The sequence below is a fragment of the Rana temporaria genome, chromosome 1 (assembly GCF_905171775.1).
Source record: "Rana temporaria chromosome 1, aRanTem1.1, whole genome shotgun sequence".
NCBI lineage: Eukaryota > Metazoa > Chordata > Amphibia > Anura > Ranidae > Rana > Rana temporaria.
The window spans coordinates 247508254-247527990 of record NC_053489.1 but is presented as its reverse complement, the minus strand read 5'-3'; the positions used below and the strand labels follow the sequence as shown (position 1 = coordinate 247527990).

Sequence of the window (19737 nt, the reverse complement as noted above, 5' to 3'; positions counted from 1 at the left end):
GATGTATAGGGGGACTCTCATGGGGACACCTGATGTATAGGGGGACTCTCATGGGGGACACTTGATGTAAATAGGGACTCTAATGGGGACACCTGTTGTAAAGGGGGACTCTGATTGGGACACCTGATGTAAAAGGGGACTCTGATGAGGACACCTTATGTTAAGTGGTTTTATTTTATTTTACTTGAAATGTGGATGTGTTGGGCCTACTGTGATGGGCACAGTAAGGCTGCATATGATGGGCATAGTGAGGCTGCAATTGATGGGCACAGTTTTATCTAGCAGTAATGATACATAATCACCTGATAAATGGCTATTTACAGTACTGCATTATTAACAGTTTAATTTTTCAGTTTGTTTGCACCCCCCCACCCCCAAAAAAAGAGTACCAGCCGCCACTGAATGACACACTGATGAATTAACTGTAGTGTTCATTGGGCTCTAGAATAATTATTATCTTCTGTTGTTGTTATTTCAGATGTACCTGTTGCTCCAGTTCTGACCCTGGTGCCAAACTACCAGTTGTATGTAACAGGAGAGACTCTTGAAATGTTATGCGTGGCTAGTGCTGATTACAATTTTAATATACGTAAGAATGATCAACTCCTTATGAAGTCTACTGTCCCCGGGATTGTATATCGTTATCCAATACAAAGTCTAAACCATGGTGACAGTGGGAACTACACTTGTACGTACAATAGAAACATACAGGGTCGAATATTAGAGTCATTCACAAGCCAGCCTCTTAATGTGCATGTGATTGGTAAGTTTCTCTTCTTTATTTTTTTTATGTTACATAAGGTTCAGGTTTTCGTTCAAGAAACGTATTGCTTTAAGCTAAAGCAAGATGCGTGTGCACTTTAAATTCATCCATTTACACTACTGATGCATGCAGAATATGGATAATATGCATTCAAGAAGTGAGAAATAAAAAGTATAGGTTGCTTACAACTAAATATCAAAGTCACTGAATCATTGTTCTGATCCCTGACTTTTAATTTTTTTTACTGATAATTCTGTTGGTAGAATTAAATCTACAAGTGGTTTCTTATATCTGTCAGTGATTCCACTTGTGATTAAATATGGAGGTGCTCCTCTATCCACACACACTGGATTTTAGATTTAGAAGTAGATGAAGCCTAGGTTCACATTGGAGCGATTTGTCATGCAATTTCAAAGATAAAATCACATGACAAGTCGCAGCCTATTGGAGGCAATGACACTGTTCCAATCAGTGCGACACAGATTTTGCAGCGCTGCACCGATTTGCAAAAGTAGTTGCTGCACTACTTTTGTCGATTTCAGATGCGACTTCAATACACATGTGTGCATGAAGCCACACAGATGTCGACCAAGTAGCACCTGAAATTACGCTGACCTTGCTACTTTGAAATTGCGCTACTTCAAGTAAAGTGAGAGCGATTTCAAAGTAGCATCAATGTGAACCAGGGCTTAGGCCTTGTACACACAACCGTTTTCCTCGACAGAATCCATCAAGAAACTTGGTGGCAGAGCTTTTTTGCCAAGGAAAACGGTCGTGTGTATGTTTTTCATCAAGAAAACTGTCGAGGAACTCGACGAGGAAAAAAGAGAACAAGTTCTCTTTTTCCTCGACGGGAGTCTCAATTTCCTCGTCGGGCTGGTTTTCGACAAGAAACATGATCGTGTGTATGCTAAGAAACCCGCGCATGCTCAGAATAAAGTATGAGAGGGGAGCGCACCTTCGGTAAAAGTAGCGTTTGTAATGGAGATAGCACATTTGTCACACTGTAACAGACTGAAAAGTGCAAATCGTCTCCTACCAAACTTTTAATTAACACGCAGTAACATGAGATTAGCAAAAGCAGCCCCAAGGGTTGTGCCAGTGGAATCGAACTTCCCCTGAATGACGAGATTTGGTCTTGACTGTGTGTACGCAAAGAAAGCTTGTCGAGTTTCTCGACAAGCCTAACAAGGAACTCGTCGAGGAAAACGATGTGTCTTTTCCGACGAGTTCCTCGGTCGTGTGTACGAGGCCCAAGTTTGCTAATACACCGCCGGTACCATAAACAATTGCCTCTCTCTTCCTTTTCTTTCACTTGAATTTTATTAGAAACGATAACAAAAATGCATCCTTACTGCAAATAGATTATGCAATAACAGAAACAGGTTAAAAATTAGTTTTTTTCTCTCTGCAAGCCTTTCCCCTCCTTTTCTGTTGTTGAAATACTTGTTTTCAGCTCTTTCATCACTTGTTGCATCTCTGCGCTTCTGATTTCCTGTAGGCACTTCCTGTCTGTATGCATGCACTACAATTATTGCTTCATGGCATTTTTAAAGTTTGTTATCTGATGGAGAACCATGCCTGCTGCCTAATATGTGTTGAAACACTTTGGGGTTGATTTACTAATACTGGAGAGTGCGAAATCTGGTGCAGCTCTGCACAGAAACCAATCAGATTCCAGGTTTTTGTTTGTCAAAGCGTAATTGAACAAGGTGAAGTTACAAGCTGATTGGCTACCATGCACAGCTGGACCTGATTTTGGACTCTCCTGTTTTAGTAAATTAATTAATTCTCCATCACAAGTCAGTGTGATGGGGTTAGGCGTGCGCACAGGGTGTGCCAGGTGTGCCTGGGCACACCCTAATCACTCTGTGCTGCGCAGATTGCCCCTGCTGCTTTGCAGCAGAGAAAGAGACTGGGGAATCTCTGTCCTCAGTCCATTTCTTTTCATCTAAAGTGAGACATCAGAGGTCTGTTTAGGCTCTTGATATTTCACCAAAGCTCCCCAATGGGGCTCAGAATTAAAAAAAAAAATAGTAATAAAAAATTGTAAAAAAATATTGTAAAAAAAATAAACAGAGAATACAATTGTAAAAAAGTAATACAAAAATAAACTACTGACACCAACCTCTGCCCTACAGACACCTGTCTGCTTTGTCATGTAGCACAGCTGTCCTGTGAGAAATTGGCTTTTAATCTGCACTGCCCAATTTCTCACAGAAGTGCTACATGAAAAAATAAATGCAATCAATGTCAGCAAACCCCACGTCTTATTACTTCTGTCTAAATTTTTAGATCAGTTTGGTTCACACCATGTCTGGAGCTGCGTTCTGCGTTCCTGTGCAAGTCACATGTGGGTCTGTGCAGTGAGTGAGTGAAGAACTTATATAGCGCAGCACATGCGAACTAAATCGCCTCTGGGCACTCGGTGTTCCTGTCTCTTTTGATATCAAAAGAGATAAGTTTTGATCTTTCTTCTAAAGGTCAAGTGGTTCTCCTCCAACCGAATGCTGGTTGGTAAAGCATTCCATAGTCTGGGACCCTGGAGCGCAAATCTTCGCTCTCCTTTGGACTTGTATTTGGCTTTGGGTATCTGGAGCAGGTTTTGATTTGTGGATCGCAGAACGCGATTGGGGTTGTGAGTTTTTATTTTTTCGCATTGATATTGGGGGGCTTTCCCATGGATGCACTTATGTGTCAGACAGAGTGCTTTAAATGCAATTCTGTCTTTTACTGGCAACCAGTGAAGGGTTCTCAGTGAAGGTGAGATTGATTCCCAGGGTTTTTCCCAGTCACCAGTCTGGCGGCCGAGTTTTGAACGACTTGCAGACGAGTGATTTGGTACTTTGGGAGTCCGAGGAAAAGTGAATTTGCATAGTCCAGTCTGGAGTTTACAATTGCTCCCACTACGACCGCTATGTCTTCTTTGGGAATGAATGGGATAAGTCTACGTAGTAGGCGCAGCAGATGGTGAAATCCGCTGACTACTGACCCTATTTGTGCATCCATTGTCATGTAGGTGTCGAAGATGACCCCGAGACTTTTGACTTTGGTGCTAGGGGTGATGATTTGGCCCAGAATGGGCGGAGGAGTCCAGAGTGTTGCTGGTTGATTCTTACGATTGGCGTGAAACAGAAGGAGTTCTGTTTTCGCCCCGTTGAGTTTAAGATAACTCTTTGTCATCCAGTTTTCTATCAAAGAGAGACATTTCTCTAGACCGAGATGATGATCCTCTTTGTTACAGATGCGAAAATACAGTTGTGTATCATCTGCATAGGAATGATAAAGTAGTTTTTGGGTGCTGATGGTTTCAAAGAGGGGCCGAAGATAGATGTTGAACAGTACCGGCGACAGGGGGGATCCTTGAGGGACCCCGCATGACACCGTGCGTTTTTCAGAAGTGAAAGGACCAAGTTTCACTGTTTGTGATCGGTTTTCCAGAAAGGAGGAGAACCAAGTTAAATCACCTTCCGTGACTCTGGCTACTTCAACTAGCCGAGTCAGTAAAAGTTTGTGGTCTACTGTGTCAAATGCTGCGCTTAGGTCCAACAGAACGAGAAGACAAGATTCTCCTTCGTCTGCAGCCTCGAGAGCATCGTCCCATATTTTGAGCAGTGCTGTCTCCGTCCCGTGTCTGGGACGGAAACCAGATTGAAAAGGATCGAGCAGATTATGGGTATCTAGATGCTGTTGCAGCTGTTGTACCACTGCTTTCTCCATTACCTTTGAGAGGACGTTCAGGCCTGTTATGGGACGACGATGTTCAGGGGCTTTGGGGTTTGAGGGTGGGTTTCTTCAAGATAGGCTTGATTGTGCCCTGTTTCAACAGGGTGGGTACCAAGCCTTCCTTAAATGATTGATTTATAAGCTGCTTGATAGGTGGTGCCAGAATATCGGCGCATTCCTTCAGCAGTTTGGTGGGGGTAATGTCATTAGGCGCCGTGCTATTACGCAGGGAGTCAATGATATTTTTGGTAGTTCAAATGGAGATGGGTTTTAGGACGAACCTCGTTGACTGCGGCCAACTAGTGTGTGAGTTGGGTGTGGGTCTAGGGGGAAGATTGAGGGGGGTACTGTTTTGCAGAATGCTTTCACGGATCCTTTCAATTTTGTTAATGAAATAATCCGATAATTCATTGCAAAATTCTTGGGTGTCAGAATTGGGGGCTTCCAAACAGACCGGATTCATGGACTGGGTGACAAGCTTAAACAGCTCGCGGGGGTGGTTGAGGGCATTAGTGATGATGTAGGAGAAGTGATTTTTTTTGGCCTTGAAAATTTCTTTGTGGTATTTTTTTGTTACTACCTTATAGGTGGTGTGGTTTTCATCTGAGGCGCTTCTTTTCCAAGATGCTTCTGCTCTTCTGCGCTCTTGCTTTATCAATGCCAGCTGGTCGTTAAACCAGCCGGCGTTGTTTTTCCGGATGCAAGTTTTGCGTTTAGGTGCTACTACGTCGGCTGACTGTAGTAACGCTGCGTTTATGGCATCCAGGGTTTCAGTGGCTGATTGATGAGATTGGATTGTTTTTATTTTGTTCCCTAATGTTGTTTTGAAGAGTTCCGAATGGAGCTTCTTCTGAGATCTTGTCCAGTGCGTAGTCACTGGTTTTGATGTTTTTGTTGGGGCGTTTTTAATAATTATGAATTTGATTATATGGTGGTCTGTCCATGGTAGCGGCTAATTTTTCAGGATTTTTACTTCCAGCTCTTGTCTGAAAATAAGATCAAGGGTGTGACCTGAGGTATGCGTGGGCCCACACACTAGCTGCTGCAGCCCTAGTGCTTTCAAGTGGTCAATGCAGGCGTCAGCAATGGGATCCTGTGGGGAGTTGGCCCAGAGGTTGAAGTCACCCAGCAGCAAAAGATGTTTGCTGTTTAGGGTGTAAGTGGAGATGAACTCTATTAAAGACGAAAGAAGCTGCGATTTTGGACCCGGAGGTCTATAGCAGAGTAGGATATGGACGGTCTCCTGGGGATTTGTTTGAAGTTGCAGAGAGAGGGTTTCAATGAATGGAAGTGGGCTTTGGAGGATTGGTTTAGTGACCGAGAGGTGACTCTTGTAGATCACCGCCAATCCTCCACCTCTTTGCCCCACTCTGTTTTCTGTTATTATGCGATAATTTTCTGGCACCAGTTCACTTAGAATGGTGTTACAGTCAGCTGTAAGCCAGCTTTCTGTAATAAACAGACAGTCTAAATCGCATTGTAGGATGAGATCATGGATTTCCAGTCGGTGTCTTACTGCCGATCTTGTATTGACCAGAGCGCATGATATGCGCTTTGGTTGGGATAGGTTGGTGTAATGTTTAGCTGTCGATCGTCGGTCGATTCTAAACAGTCGTTCTTTCTTTAAGGCATTTTTGGTGGCTGACGGTAATATTGAGGCATATGGCTTTATGCCCCAAATGGTTACTGCCGAGTATCTCAGATTAGTCATGATTGTTGACGCACAGGGGGATGATGTATTATCGGTGGGGGGGTTTCTGTAATGCTGGGAAGGACGATTCGCTGAATCGTACTACCCTGTTTGATCCAGAGGAAGGCGAAAAACCCCTGTCCGTGCTACGCCAATATGCAGTGGCAGGGGAAAAAATTCCTTCCTGACCCCCAAAGGGGCGATCGGATTGAACCCTGGATCAAGATACTACAGAAGCCTGTGGTAACTTCTAGGGGGGGGGGATGGGGGGGAGTACCAATAGGGAGTTATTGGGTTGAGAATGGGGTGAGGGATGAGCATCAAGGGGTGTACCAAACTGGGCCTGAGCTAAAGGTCTGTACTCCCACTGGGGGGCTGTGCAGCTAGATCCTACTAGCAAAGGGCTGTTGGGGTGTCTGGAAGTGGATGGGAAGTGGATGGGCGGCGGTGAGACGTTTGGCGGGTTTTGGAAGAAGCTTAATGCAAAAAACTGCTGTACGTCGCTAGGCCGTGGCTGAAGCCGCGGTCTTTCCTGAATTTGCGGCCGCCGATTAGATCCAGAGGTGGCGCGAGGGCCTCCGCCACGGCATTGCCTGAAAAGGACGGCCGCTGCTAGCAGTGGGGCGATGGGGTACCCCTGTGACCAAGGGCTTACCTTAGGAAGGAGCCAGAAGCCAGGAGAAGCTCATTCATTTTGAACGGGTTAAAATTGCAATGCACCAAAGTAGTGTATGCACTGCAACCAGATCACACGGTGATCAAGGGGTGGCAGGTGCAGGGCCAATGCATTACAACCTGCGACCTGCATTTAAGGTGTCATTAACTTTTTATTGACACCAGCTGCAAATTGCAAAAGCAGTGCGTTTTTGCATGCAGTTTGAATTGTACAGAATGACAGCACATTCCTTCACAATTCAGATGCAGACATGATGTGAACCATCCCTTAAACATATTACCACTCATTAAAAGTTTAGAAAAAAAGGTTTTTTTTTTTTTTAGAGTGGGGTTAGCTGCTTTTTCATGTAGCACTGCTTGACTGTGAGAAATTGGACAGTGCCATTTTGAACACAGCACAGTGTCATCTAGAGTCAAATTAACCACACCCTTTTAAGCCATGCCCAATAATTAAGCATAATTTAAACCACGTCTGTTTTTCAGCTGTGTGTGGTGCATATTTTAAAATTAGCCACAATCACAAATTAGCCTTTATGAGTATACCCTACTTAGCCTGTCTGTTAACCCTAGCCTCTCTGTGTAGGAACGGGAACAGGGGTTGGGCTGAAGGGCGCCCCATCACCTAGGCCGTACGGGGCCCCATGATTTCTATCAGCGGCCCTGCACATGCATGTACTGTACGTTTGAGCTTTGGGGTGCACACCTATGGTGCAATAGTCTGCACACACCTATGGTGATAGGGTGACAATGTAGGCGCATAAATAACAAAGCAATGTCATATTGTAACAGAATGTGCCTACCAAGGACTTTTATGGTAGCTTTAGCACTTTTTAACTATTTTAATGCAAATTTCAGAATTTAAAATATTGATCATTACTTTTGGAATGGCATTAACATGTTAACACATATATGCAATTGTAGTGATTGGGTTTACAAATACTTCAATTTATCTTATATTGTTGGGAATGTGACAGAAGGAGCAGTATTAGAGGGAGGAAAGAGCCAAGTGTTATGATGTGAAGGTCTCACCACTGATGATCCCCAGAAATATAAGACGCTAAATGGTGATTCAGTCTATAAAATTCTGCCTATAGAAATATAATTTTTTGGAGAATTATTATTTTATAAATAGACTACTGAGTTACCTAGAAGAAGGAGATTTCTTCTATCTCTCTGGATTTCTAGAAAAGTTTATACGTGTGGTTTGCAGTACTCACTGATCAGTTTCATGCTCTACTGCCTTATGGTCCTCACTTGTTTCTCATATTTATTTCTCTTTTTAGACTCACTGCCAGCTCCAAACCTCACTTTGGGGTACTCGGTAGAAAAGGTCAATGATGGTTTCCAGGTGACACTCAACTGTTCTGCACCAGACTCTGACCTAATGAGGACCTTCTACTTTATTGAGACATCTGATAAACACTCTGAGAAAAATGTGACAGATTATTCAGCCTCTCTAAAGTGGGAACTAGGGCGCATCAGCCATGTTACCTTCTACTGTGAATATGAGGAGGAGATCCAAGAGAGAAAAATTAGGTCTAGAAGAAGCCAGAGGCTTACTATACCCCTTGCAGGTAACATTCTAATCCATGTCTGCAGATCAGACATCACCTTTGCCAGTGTCCCCAAATATTATGGCTGGTTGGCAAATAAATAAAAAGGGCAATTATGGTTAGGTCCCCTAACCTCATGGACCCAAAAGCAGATGTCATCTCTGTGACAGTTACACTGTGAGGTCTTACTGCTGCCACCAGAATGTGATCATTACACACCCTCACCCTACACAATGTTCCAACTCGTAAGACAACAATCTACATACAGTGCAGCACACATACAGCTCAATACATCATTCACACATGTCAGTATACACAGTGCAGCATAAATGTCAGTAAGTGCCTGAGAACTTGGAGAAGCCTCATGTGAAATGTAGTCCTGTTCAGGAGAGTGATTTAAATTGATTCTAAAGGTAGAAGCTGTTTTACCTTGCCATAGGGGCTTTATATTATAACTTGTGGCTTGCTATGGGGGCACTCTGAAAGCAGGAGGAGCCAAAAGCGCCAGTGGGAGACCCCAGAAGAAGAGTGTTAGGGCTGCTGTGCAAAACCATTGTACAGCACAGGTAAGTATGACATGTTTGTTTTATGAAAAAAAATCCAATGTTTAAGTCTGGTACACACTACTAGTTTTTACCCCCTATAATTAATATCATAAGTGTAAATATATATAATAATAAATCAATATTAATACAAACAAATACATTTCAATAGTGCATCAACACAAGTGCAATACATGATATTAGCTCATTTAAATAGTCCCAATAGTGTGTTGCAGTAAATCCAATAAAAGATTTACAATTTTATAGGCAGCATAATTATTTAATAACATTTGCTAAAAACACATTACCATTTAAAATCAACTGATATCTGGACCCATCGCTAGGGGATATGGTAATGTGTTTTTAGCAAATTGTATTAAATAATTATGCTGCCTATAAAATTGTAAAGCCGATCGGCACTGTGGCTGCAATCTAATTGGCTTCCTTGTTTGGGTTCCAATGAGACTTCCAAACAGACTACAAATACAGTGATCCTTTGTGACCAGGTACGCCCCCTGAAGACGTAAACCAACTTAACGTACGTTGGCAACGGTACCTGGTCACATGGTAGCCTGACGTCCTCTCCAACGCTGTAGGAGCCAGCAGAGTCCGGTGTTCAATGAGACCGATCAGAAAAAAGAAAAAAAATGCTTCCATAGTATAAAACCAGGGATACTTTTATTGTACAAAAATTACAAAGGTATAGCACTCACATTTAGGATGATTTGTCGGGGCACGAGACGAAGTGATTCTTTCACGAAACGCGTCGGGCGGAACGATTGGCACGCTGGTGTCATCCCCTCTCACCGTACCTCTCCACGAGCGGTCCATTTGCCTGCAAGCGTCCGGCCGGAGCTGCATGGCTGAATGCCTTTACAAATCATCCTAAATGTGAGTGCTATACCTTTGTAATTTTTGTACAATAAAAGTATCCCTGGTTTTATACTATGGAAGCATTTTTTTTCTTTTTTCTGATCGGTCTCATTGAACACTAATCTGGAGTTTGCTGTACCCGGGAATCATTAACAAACAGGTCATCTGTTTTGGAGTTACATGTTGGGCTTGGTCCGTAGGGACCTCCATATCTGGTAAGCAGATTCAGACTGCTGGTGGTGGATTCACATAAAGCTTCTATAGACCACGAATAGCTACTTGTTTGGATTGTGCACGGGTGTTCAAAAACTGCCACAACTACAGACTTTCTTTCCTCCTTTTGTGACACCAATTTAGAAAAATTAACTTTTTTATTATTGTTTTTTTCTTTTCTTTTATTTCCAATTTTGTTAACGATATAATTTGGAACCTTTCCAGCAATGGTCATAGGTGCTATTAATTTATACACACAAGTGTCACTGTTTTATATACACAAGTTCACATTGGGTCTCCAGGCCGTTGGAGCTCAATTATCATCTCAGATTAATGTGTATTTTTTTATTTATTTATGCATGCACGTATCATTGTGAAAATTCACCATTAAGTCTCCAGGCTGTTGGAGCTTAATTATCATTTTAGATCAAGGTGTATTTATTTTTTCATTTATGTATGCAAGTATCACGGTGATATTTACCGGGAGGTAATAACACATATTCTTGGGCTTTTGCCCGACTCAGTTTTCCTTTAAACGAACACTAATTTTTGGTTTAGCGCAGTTATTTTTTTCCTTATGCTTTTTTATGTTCGTTTGATGTACTAACTGCTGTTTATTAATCCACATTTACTATATTCACATAGCGCAGTTGCTTTCCATTTTTTTCTATATTTTTCTCTGTTAAAGTTATATCTGACTCTCTTTTTCACTAAAGAAGTCAGATAGTTCTGGTAAGCGCATTCTTTTTTTTATCACGGCCGAATGGCTTCTGATGGACTCGCAGTACACACAAGCAAAATGTCGGCCAGTTTCTATTGAACTTGGAGATGCCGCCCGACATTAGGCCTGTGTATATTAGGCTTTGCAATCATTAAAAGTAAAACTATAGGCAATTCTTTTGGAGTACACTGTTTAAATGTGAAAATCAGAAGTGTTCTGTCACATTAGCAACCATGTAAGGTCAGCAGGTTTGCTGCTGCTTTTAAAATTGAACATCTAAACGGTCCTTTGGATTTCCAAATACTGTAGTAATTTTAAAAGCAGCAGCAAACCTGCTGACCTTACGTGGTTGCTAATGTGACAGAACACCTCTGATTTTCACATTTAAACAGTCCGTCGGATTTACAAATGCTGTATTTAAGCATATAAGCTCAGTTTTGTGTTGAAAATAACTGTGAAATCTAAAATTTTGCTGGGTGTAACAAGATGTCCGCTTGCCCCCTTCTCACTCTATCATTACTGTGCAGGAGTGTGGGGTGTAGCAAGATGGCGGCGATGATGTGACGAGACAGCGGCCGCCGCAGGGTGGACCAAGATGGCCACCGCTCCGGGAGCTAGGTCGAAGCCGCGGCCTTTCCTATGACCAATGCTGGACCAGGAGGCCCATGGATCGCGTGTGCGCTGACCTGAAGGTGTTGATCCGGATCAATGAGGATCCGTTGAACCCCTAGTGTTCAGCCGAGTCTTATGGACTCGCTGACCACAGAGTGCGCCACACGCGCCCTGCAGGGAGTGCGCAGGAAGGCCCTCACTGTAGCCATCTTTCCGCTATAGTGCAGGCAGGAAGAGGTTAAGGGAACTGTGTGAAGGGAAGATCAGCATCTGAACCCAGAGAATCTAGAGGCTGATAGACTGGAGGTAATACAAGGCATTACAATTACATGCAAAAATGTCTCAGCTTTTAGTACTACTATAAAACATTTATATTCCCCCTCTACCCTTTATATAGCTTCATGCCTGACTCCCAGTTAAAATACCCTGTATAGCCTACTGCTAGGTACCGTATTTTCCGGCGTATAAGACGACTTTCTGGATGCAAAAAAATGCATCCAAAGTCGGGGGTCGTCTTATACGCCGGGTACAGTCTCAGTACTCACTTTTTTTCCCCAGAGCTGACAGTGTCCCATGCTGCGATCGCGATCGTGAATGATTTCAAAGCCGCGCCTTCACTGCAGAGTGTTCTGTGATAGGATGAACAAAAATCTTCCCAGCAACGCCTCTGTTCTTTGTTCCTCCTATCACAGATGCCTTCTCATCCTCGGACGAGATGAGAAGACGTCCGTGATAGGCGGGACACATAACAGAGGCGCTGCTGGGAAGATTTTTGTTCATCCTATCACAGAACACTCTGCAGAAAAGGCGCGGCTTTGAAATCATTCACGATCGCGATCGCAGCATGGGACACTGTCAGCGCTGGGGAAAAAAGTGAGTGTTATTGCACTGGGGGGGCAACAAGTTCAGGCACAGTGGGGGCAAGTGATGGCAATGTGGGGGCATGTAATGGCACAATGGCAATGTGGGGGCATGTAATGGCACAATGGCAATGTGAGGGGCAAGTGATGGCAATGTGGGGGCATGTAATGGCACAATGGCAATGTGGGGGCATGTAATGGCACAATGGCAATGTGGGGGCATGTAATGGCACAGTGGCACAGTCTGAGCATGTAATGTAATGGCACAGTCTGGGCATGTAATGTAATGGCACAGTGAGTAATGTAATGGCACAGTCTGGGCATGTAATGTAATGGCACAGTGAGGAATGTAATGTAATGGCACAGTGAGATTTGAAAAAGCCTGTTTCTGTCAGCGGTTCTGGCTACCCCTCAGCTTCCAGAAAGACAGTAAGAAGGGGGTAGTCTTATACAGTGAGTATATCCCAAAATCAAAATTTTTCCTGGAAAATTAGGGGGTCGTCTTATACGCCGGGTCGTCTTATACGCCGGAAAATACGGTATATTTATTATCATATATATGATAGAAGGTTTTTATATATACATATCTATATATAGATATACATCTATATATAGATATATGTAGCACTACCCCCGTAGGAGCTACTGGTTTAAATTTGGGCATTGCACGTTACCTCAATTTTTGTTATCTAGAGGAAGAAAGTCTGTAAAGAACTCCAATGTCCACACGAGATGTAAAACCTTTAGCTGCGAGATTTTATTTTTCTCATAAATTGCAGAAAAGCAGGAGGATGAAGGGGGAAGGGGAAGGTGCATAGTACAGATCACTGGGGAGAAACTTCTAAGTCCCAATAGTCATTCACCACTTCCTCTCAAGTGGGTATTGCTCACCCGGATAGGCCCCTCTCACCTGGCCTAGCAGCCGGAATGATGCACGAACAATGATCAGCAACAGTGTCTGCCACAGACTGGTAGGGTCACCAGGCCTATCTCGAGACATTAGCCTTCCGCTTGGTCTCCTCCTGGGCAGGTCCTCCCCTGGTTTCCTCCATTAAGTAGCTCCCTCTAGTAGACGGACAGCTTGGTTGAGATCTCTTTGTAGTTGTAGGCCACAGTCAGGATAGCTGGGCCTACTTGGTAGAAAGGCAGCCTCGGGCCAACGCGGCCCCGAGACTGAAAATCACAACAACACGTACCTCGCACCAGGAGGACCACAAGGCGAAGGACCCCAAAGATTGTCTGCCCCTTAAGTATCCTTTCCCAGCATGCCCAGCGGGGAGACCACTCCCACTGGGCTATTCACGGGAAAAGACACCCAATACACCATAGCTTGCCCGTGTTCCAACACTGGCCTGTGGTGGTATCGCCACCTACAGGCAACAGTGGGAAAATCCTTTCAGGTACAGCCACAGCCAGAACAGAGCCTGATTTAGAATAAATCATTAATGTCTGAGCCAACTACCAGACACCCACTAAATTTAGCATAGCACCTGATCAATGGGAGCAGGGCGCTACATATATATTACCAAATGTATTGGGACGCCTGCCTTTACACGCACATTAACTTTCCATCCAAGTCTTAGTCCATTGGTTTCAATACTGAGTTGGCCCACCCTTTGCAGCTATAACAGCTTCAACTCTTCTGGGAAGGCTGTCCACAAGGTTTAGGAGTATGTTTATAGGAATGCTTGACTATTTTTACAGAAGCACATTTGTGAGGTCAGGCACTGATGTTGTATGAGAAGGCCTGTCTCACAGTCTCTGCTCTAATTCATCCCAAAGGTGTTCTATCAGGTTGAGGTCAGGACTCTGCACAGCTCAGTCATTTTCCTCCACTCCAAACTCGCTCATCCATGTCTTTATGGACCTTGTTTGTGTACATTGCGTACAATTATTGATACTGATATAAGTATATGCACCAGAGTTTTATGTAACACTTTTGTGACTGTTGGAAGAACTATATACAGCATTATTAAGTTCCGGATCTAGCCATTCAACAAACTCTGTGAATAGTCAAAATTGTACCTGTCCTGTGAGAAGCAAAGTTATTTTCTTCAAGTCATATAAGGACAATACTTAATACAACTAAGTGGTTTATTATCCTATAGAAAAATACATAAAACACCACTACACATTGCTTTAAAGAAACTTCTCAGGTCTGGGAGCAGATTGAAGCTGCAACTCTATCTTCTATTTTTCAGGGCCCTCTTTGTTGTCACCTCCAGCGGTAGCGGGGATTATTGGAGTTGTATCACTTCTTCTCTGCTTAGCTTTGGTACTCATATTCTATATGAAGTATAAGAGAAGTAAGTATGTTAACCCATACAAATTTATTTTTCTTTATTGTATGAAGCTCTGTCACATTTTACAGAAATGAATACAATAGTACAATGGTCTGAGTATGTACAAATAGCAATAAAAGCAATACAAATATTACCCGGTTAATGTATTTTTTAAAAAGACACAGGGCACAAAGGGTTTTCTTGGTATCATGGCCTATCGGAACATTTTCTAGTAGGTTTAATAATCATGTCCAAATTAAGATAGTCATGTTTCCACTTTAAATCATAACTTATTATGTTTTTCATTGTAGAATACAAGGAAAAAAGACTTCACTTCAGGTACGTGAGATGGTGCTAAATTAAGAAACAGTGGGCACAATTAACTAAAGTTTATCGCATGCGTTATGAAAATGTCGATTTACTATTGCTTGTATGCGGTATTTAGCGCAAACACTAAAAACGCTCATTACATACCACATAAAAAGGCACTAAAGTAATTTCACAGAAGGGAATAAATAATTAAATGCATGCAGTAATTAAGGACTGGTCCAAGCTTGCGATAACTATGATAATGGTCATATCAATCCTGGGTTTGAGATAAGTGATTGGTTTAAAAAAAAATAATAGGCAGGAAAGTACAAGCTGGAGCAAGAGTCAGCTAGATTGTACTCGGGAGTTGTCTCTGGAGGCTGGCAGCCTGGCAAAGGGCATAGCACAGAGGATGGAGCCCTTTGAATCCAGCCTTCTGGAATTTAAAGTAATGCAGAAGAGGAGGAGAAGAAGATCTCGAGTGGTCCTTTTAACCACTTGCCGACCGCCTCATGTAAATATACGTCAGCAGAATGGCACGGACAGGCACATGCACGTACCTATACGTCCTCTGCTTGACGTGGGTCGGGGGTCCGATCGGGACCCCCCCCCATACATGCGGCGGTCAGTAAGCCTCGGGGAGCGATCCGGGACGACGGCGCGGCTATTCGTTTATATTCGCTTCCCCGTGCTTCACTATGGCGGCGCATCGATTGAGTGATCCCTTTTATTAGGGAGACTCGATCGATGATGTCAGTCCTACAGCCACACCCCCCTACAGTTGTAAACACACACAAAGTGAACCCTAAATGTTACAGCGCGCCCTGTGTTTAACTCCCAAACTGCAACTGTCATTTTCACAATAAAGAATGCAATTTAAATGCATTTTTTGCTGTGAAAATGACAATGGTCCCAAAAATGTGTCAAAATTGTCCGAAGTGTCCGCCATAATGTCGCAGTCACGAAAAAAATCGCTGATCGCCGCCATTAGTAGTAAAAAAAATAAAAAAATAAAAAATGCAATAAAACTATCCCCTATTTTGTAAACGCTATAAATTTTGCGCAAACCAACCGATAAACGATTATTGCGATTTTTTTTACCAAAAATAGGTAGAAGAATACGTATCGGCCTAAACTGAGGGAAAAAAATTATATATGTTTTTGGGGGATATTTATTATAGCAAAAAGTAAAAAATATTGCATTTTTTTCAAAATTGTCGCTCTATTTTTGTTTATAGCGCAAAAAATAAAAACCGCAGAGGTGATCAAATACCACCAAAAGAAAGCTCTATTTGTGGGAAAAAAGGACGCCAATTTTGTTTGGGAGCCACGTCGCACGAGCGCGCAATTGTCTGTTAAAGCGACGCAGTCCCGAACTGTAAAAACCCCTTGGGTCTTTAGGTAGCATATTGGTCCAGGGCTTAAGTGGTTAAAGGAAATTACTGGATAAATTCACAGATGCTGATGCCCTGAAAAGGTTTTGCTTATCCAAGGCACTAATTTTGAAAATGTATACCCAACTCATAGGGTACCTTGAGCCCTCAAACCAGAGCAGCCATATCATATCAGCCATGATTAAATTGTTGGCTGCCTTACAATTTTACACTTACACAAGCAAGATGCTTGTGATAAATTACTGCACGGTTTCATGCGGTATTTGAGGCATAATTCGGAAATATAACACATGCAAGATTTTGAGAGTTTCTTTGCTAATTACAGTTTTTTTTTTAACGACGGGGGTTTTTTTTTACCACATACTCGGATGCGTTAAAATATCGCTTAGTGAATTGTGACCAGTATCTGTCTATCTTGAAGAATCTCTGAAGCGGGAAGCACATGCACGGGAGAACGTACTTGGATGCCCTCCCGGCAATTGAGGCCTGCACTGTAGCCATCTTTATATATATATAATATACTGTATATTTCACACTGTAGACAGTCAAAGAAGACTCCAGTTATCAAATTTGATGCTAACATGTTAAAACTATATTACGCTATGTATTATGAATTTCTTCTTTGCTTTGGGCTATGCTCGGGGGTTGCTAACAAATTTTGATTCCTAACAAATGTGCAGGTTTCTAGTTAGTGCACAGTGATACAGGGCCATCTACTGTGTGATCATATGCATAGAGTTAGGGTTGCACCGATATCACTTTATTAAGATCGACTACAAGTAACGATACTTTTTTCAAGTACCCGCCAATAACGATTTCCAATACTTTTTTAATTGTCAACAGTGCCCCTAATATGCAGCACTATTTTTAGCGCTAAATCGTGCCCCTTTCACACTGACGCGCTGCTATACCGCCTGAAAAAAAGTGCCCTACAGTCTTCAGTGTGAAAGCCCGAAGGTGCACTAGCAGGACCGCTCCAAAGGTCCTGGCTCCTTCTTCCATTCTGACAGATCTGGGACAGGGCGGGAAGACCTGGGCAGCCAGATGAGGACCCGGAGAGTTGGAGGAGCATGCAGGGGACCAATCTACCAGCTTTCAAAAAAGCAGCTGAAAGCCATGGGAGGGATTGCAAGTACTCGTGCAAATGCTCAGTAACGGCACCCATACCAAGACCAGTATCGGTATCGGTGCAACCTCACATAGAGTACATTGGCTACCTTTTGTCTACCATTCAGTAGGCTGCCACTAAAAAATACCACGTATCCTGTTAAACAAGATAGTGGCAATTGTCTCTTTGTTTTTCAATATTCATTACCAAATGCTGTATTTCAGTGAGCATGTAGTAGAGGGTATTTGGGCAGGCCACTGAGATGTTGGGCCATTGATGGCATGCCAGGGTTCAGAATGTCCCCCCAAAGGAAGACAGTGTACTACCTGCCAAACCTGATTGGAGGGATCATTTTTGCAGAAACTGTGAAGCAAAGCATTGTGGCCATAGCATGTGAAACCCCCCTACTCTGGGAACATGCTACCTTTGCAGGTAAGGGGGGTGATTGGGCCCAATCACGTGTTTTTAAAACCACCCTCCTCCCCCTCACAACTGCAAGTGTAAATGAGCCCTTGCTTAGGGAATACTAAAATGTCAGCATAAATAATCTGCATATTTTATACACATACATTGTTGTTCTGAAATATTAATACTGCTGCTCTTTTGCAAGAATGTGTTTTTAAATTATTTTAAACTGCTCCCTATACTGTTCTTATTGAAGTATACTTAACTCTTATACTTTCTTTGTTTTGCAGTTTGTACTGGAAGACACCAAAGAAGGCTTCCAAACAACAGTAAGAAATGCTAAACACAGTTGTTTATGCCATTGTTAAATAATGCTAAAAGTATTGTACGGCCATTTACTATATATACAGTATATATATATATATATATAATAAAAAGAAAATAAATCAGCCCAAAAATGACAAATTAACCCCTGTATTATCACAAAATCCCTGTAGAGAAACAAATACAGATGGTGCAGCGCTCAAATAAAATAATAAAAGATGAATAGAAAGTCCATAAAATCGCAGTACACCTCCAGTGAGTGCCAATGTAGACAGACAGATGACTGTGTAGGTAACTTCACACATGCTAGACACACATCCACCACCACATGAAATGGCCTCTCACCTCACCACCTGGACCCTTTGATTATAGAGGGTCAAATGCGCTTTATGTGTAAATATCAGGAAATCCAGCAGTAGTAGAGACGTCACAGAGAAACCGATAGGTCATTCCAGGTCCATGTAATAAACAAATGCCAAAACATAGTGCTAAACGATTTAATCGTAATAAAAGATAAAAAACACTCACAATGAAGGCACCACGATCGGGGCCGATGTATACAGCGTGTATATTGAGCAAAGTGATAGCCGCGGGAGACGTCACGACGCTCCTTCCGTACGCGTTACGTCCTCTATGGGTGGGGACTCCTTCACGGCTGAAGAAGTGCAGTACAAAGCATCTTTTAGAGCATTAGAAGACAATGACTCTCCTAATCCTTCCTCCGTGAAGAGCCACCACTGACTGAGGGAAAGAAACAGGGAGTGGAATGGGATCTAGGAATGAATTAACTAGCACTAAAAATGAGACAGAGGGAGATACCATATCGCATAAGTAATTAAGCTGTTGTGGCCCTAAACTATCACTAGATGTTAAAATGGAATTTCACTTTTCCAATCAACATTGATTATTTTTAATCCTTATACTGCCAGCATTAGTCAATAAATAGGAAAGTATATCATATTTACTCATGTTCATTTTCTTTTTACATTTCTTCAGTTACTTTCTAGTTTACAGGCATAGGCAAATGATGTTATACATCCCAGGAGTCTTTAGGAGGGGAGGAGGGGTTTTCTTAGCACACCCTCCTGCATGCATGCTTGAGCTAAGGGCAGGTGGATTCCAGGGAGAAAATGCTACATGGCCATGGCCATAAATGCTAGGGGTGTTTTTTAAAGTGATTTCTGAACAAAATAAAGCATGGTTGGATGGATGGGGGAGATTTCTTTGAATATTACAAATAAATGAAATAGTGTTTTTGGTTTATGGTACTCAGATGCAGTGAAGATCTGCTTTAACTTACAGCAGAACAATAGCAAACTTATATATAGTTCAATAAACCAACAATAAAAATACACATAGGTGAGACAGAACACTCCTAACCTGACATTTTTTGATTTTGGATAACCCAATATAAGTCAATAATGAATGACTTGTCCTTGGACCTAAAACAAGAGACAGAGTACATGCAAAACAAATACATAAGTTTAAAAAACATCCAAAAATTCAAAAAACAACATTTTTTTTTTAGGTAGGACAGAATGGTAGGGACTGTTGATTAATTTTCCTTATAGAAGTACTATATAGTATGTATCTGTACTGTATGAATTGTGGACTAACAATGGGTAATGGTGGTTGTTCTACATTCTTTATTTATTCATATTCAACCATCATCTGTTTAATGTGTGGA

The 19737-nt window shown here is 42.3% G+C and overlaps 1 protein-coding gene across 1 annotated transcript in view; it reads left to right on the top strand.

Annotated features, from left to right (window-relative positions):
* Positions 1-19737, top strand: part of LOC120909278 — a 32753-nt gene that overhangs the window by 1435 nt on the left and 11581 nt on the right. The window contains exons 2-6 of the mRNA XM_040321052.1: positions 479-763; positions 8138-8428; positions 14430-14534; positions 14822-14849; positions 18017-18055. Of these exons, the coding sequence (XP_040176986.1) occupies positions 479-763; positions 8138-8428; positions 14430-14534; positions 14822-14849; positions 18017-18055 (748 nt within the window). The remainder of the gene's footprint in view (positions 1-478; positions 764-8137; positions 8429-14429; positions 14535-14821; positions 14850-18016; positions 18056-19737) is intronic.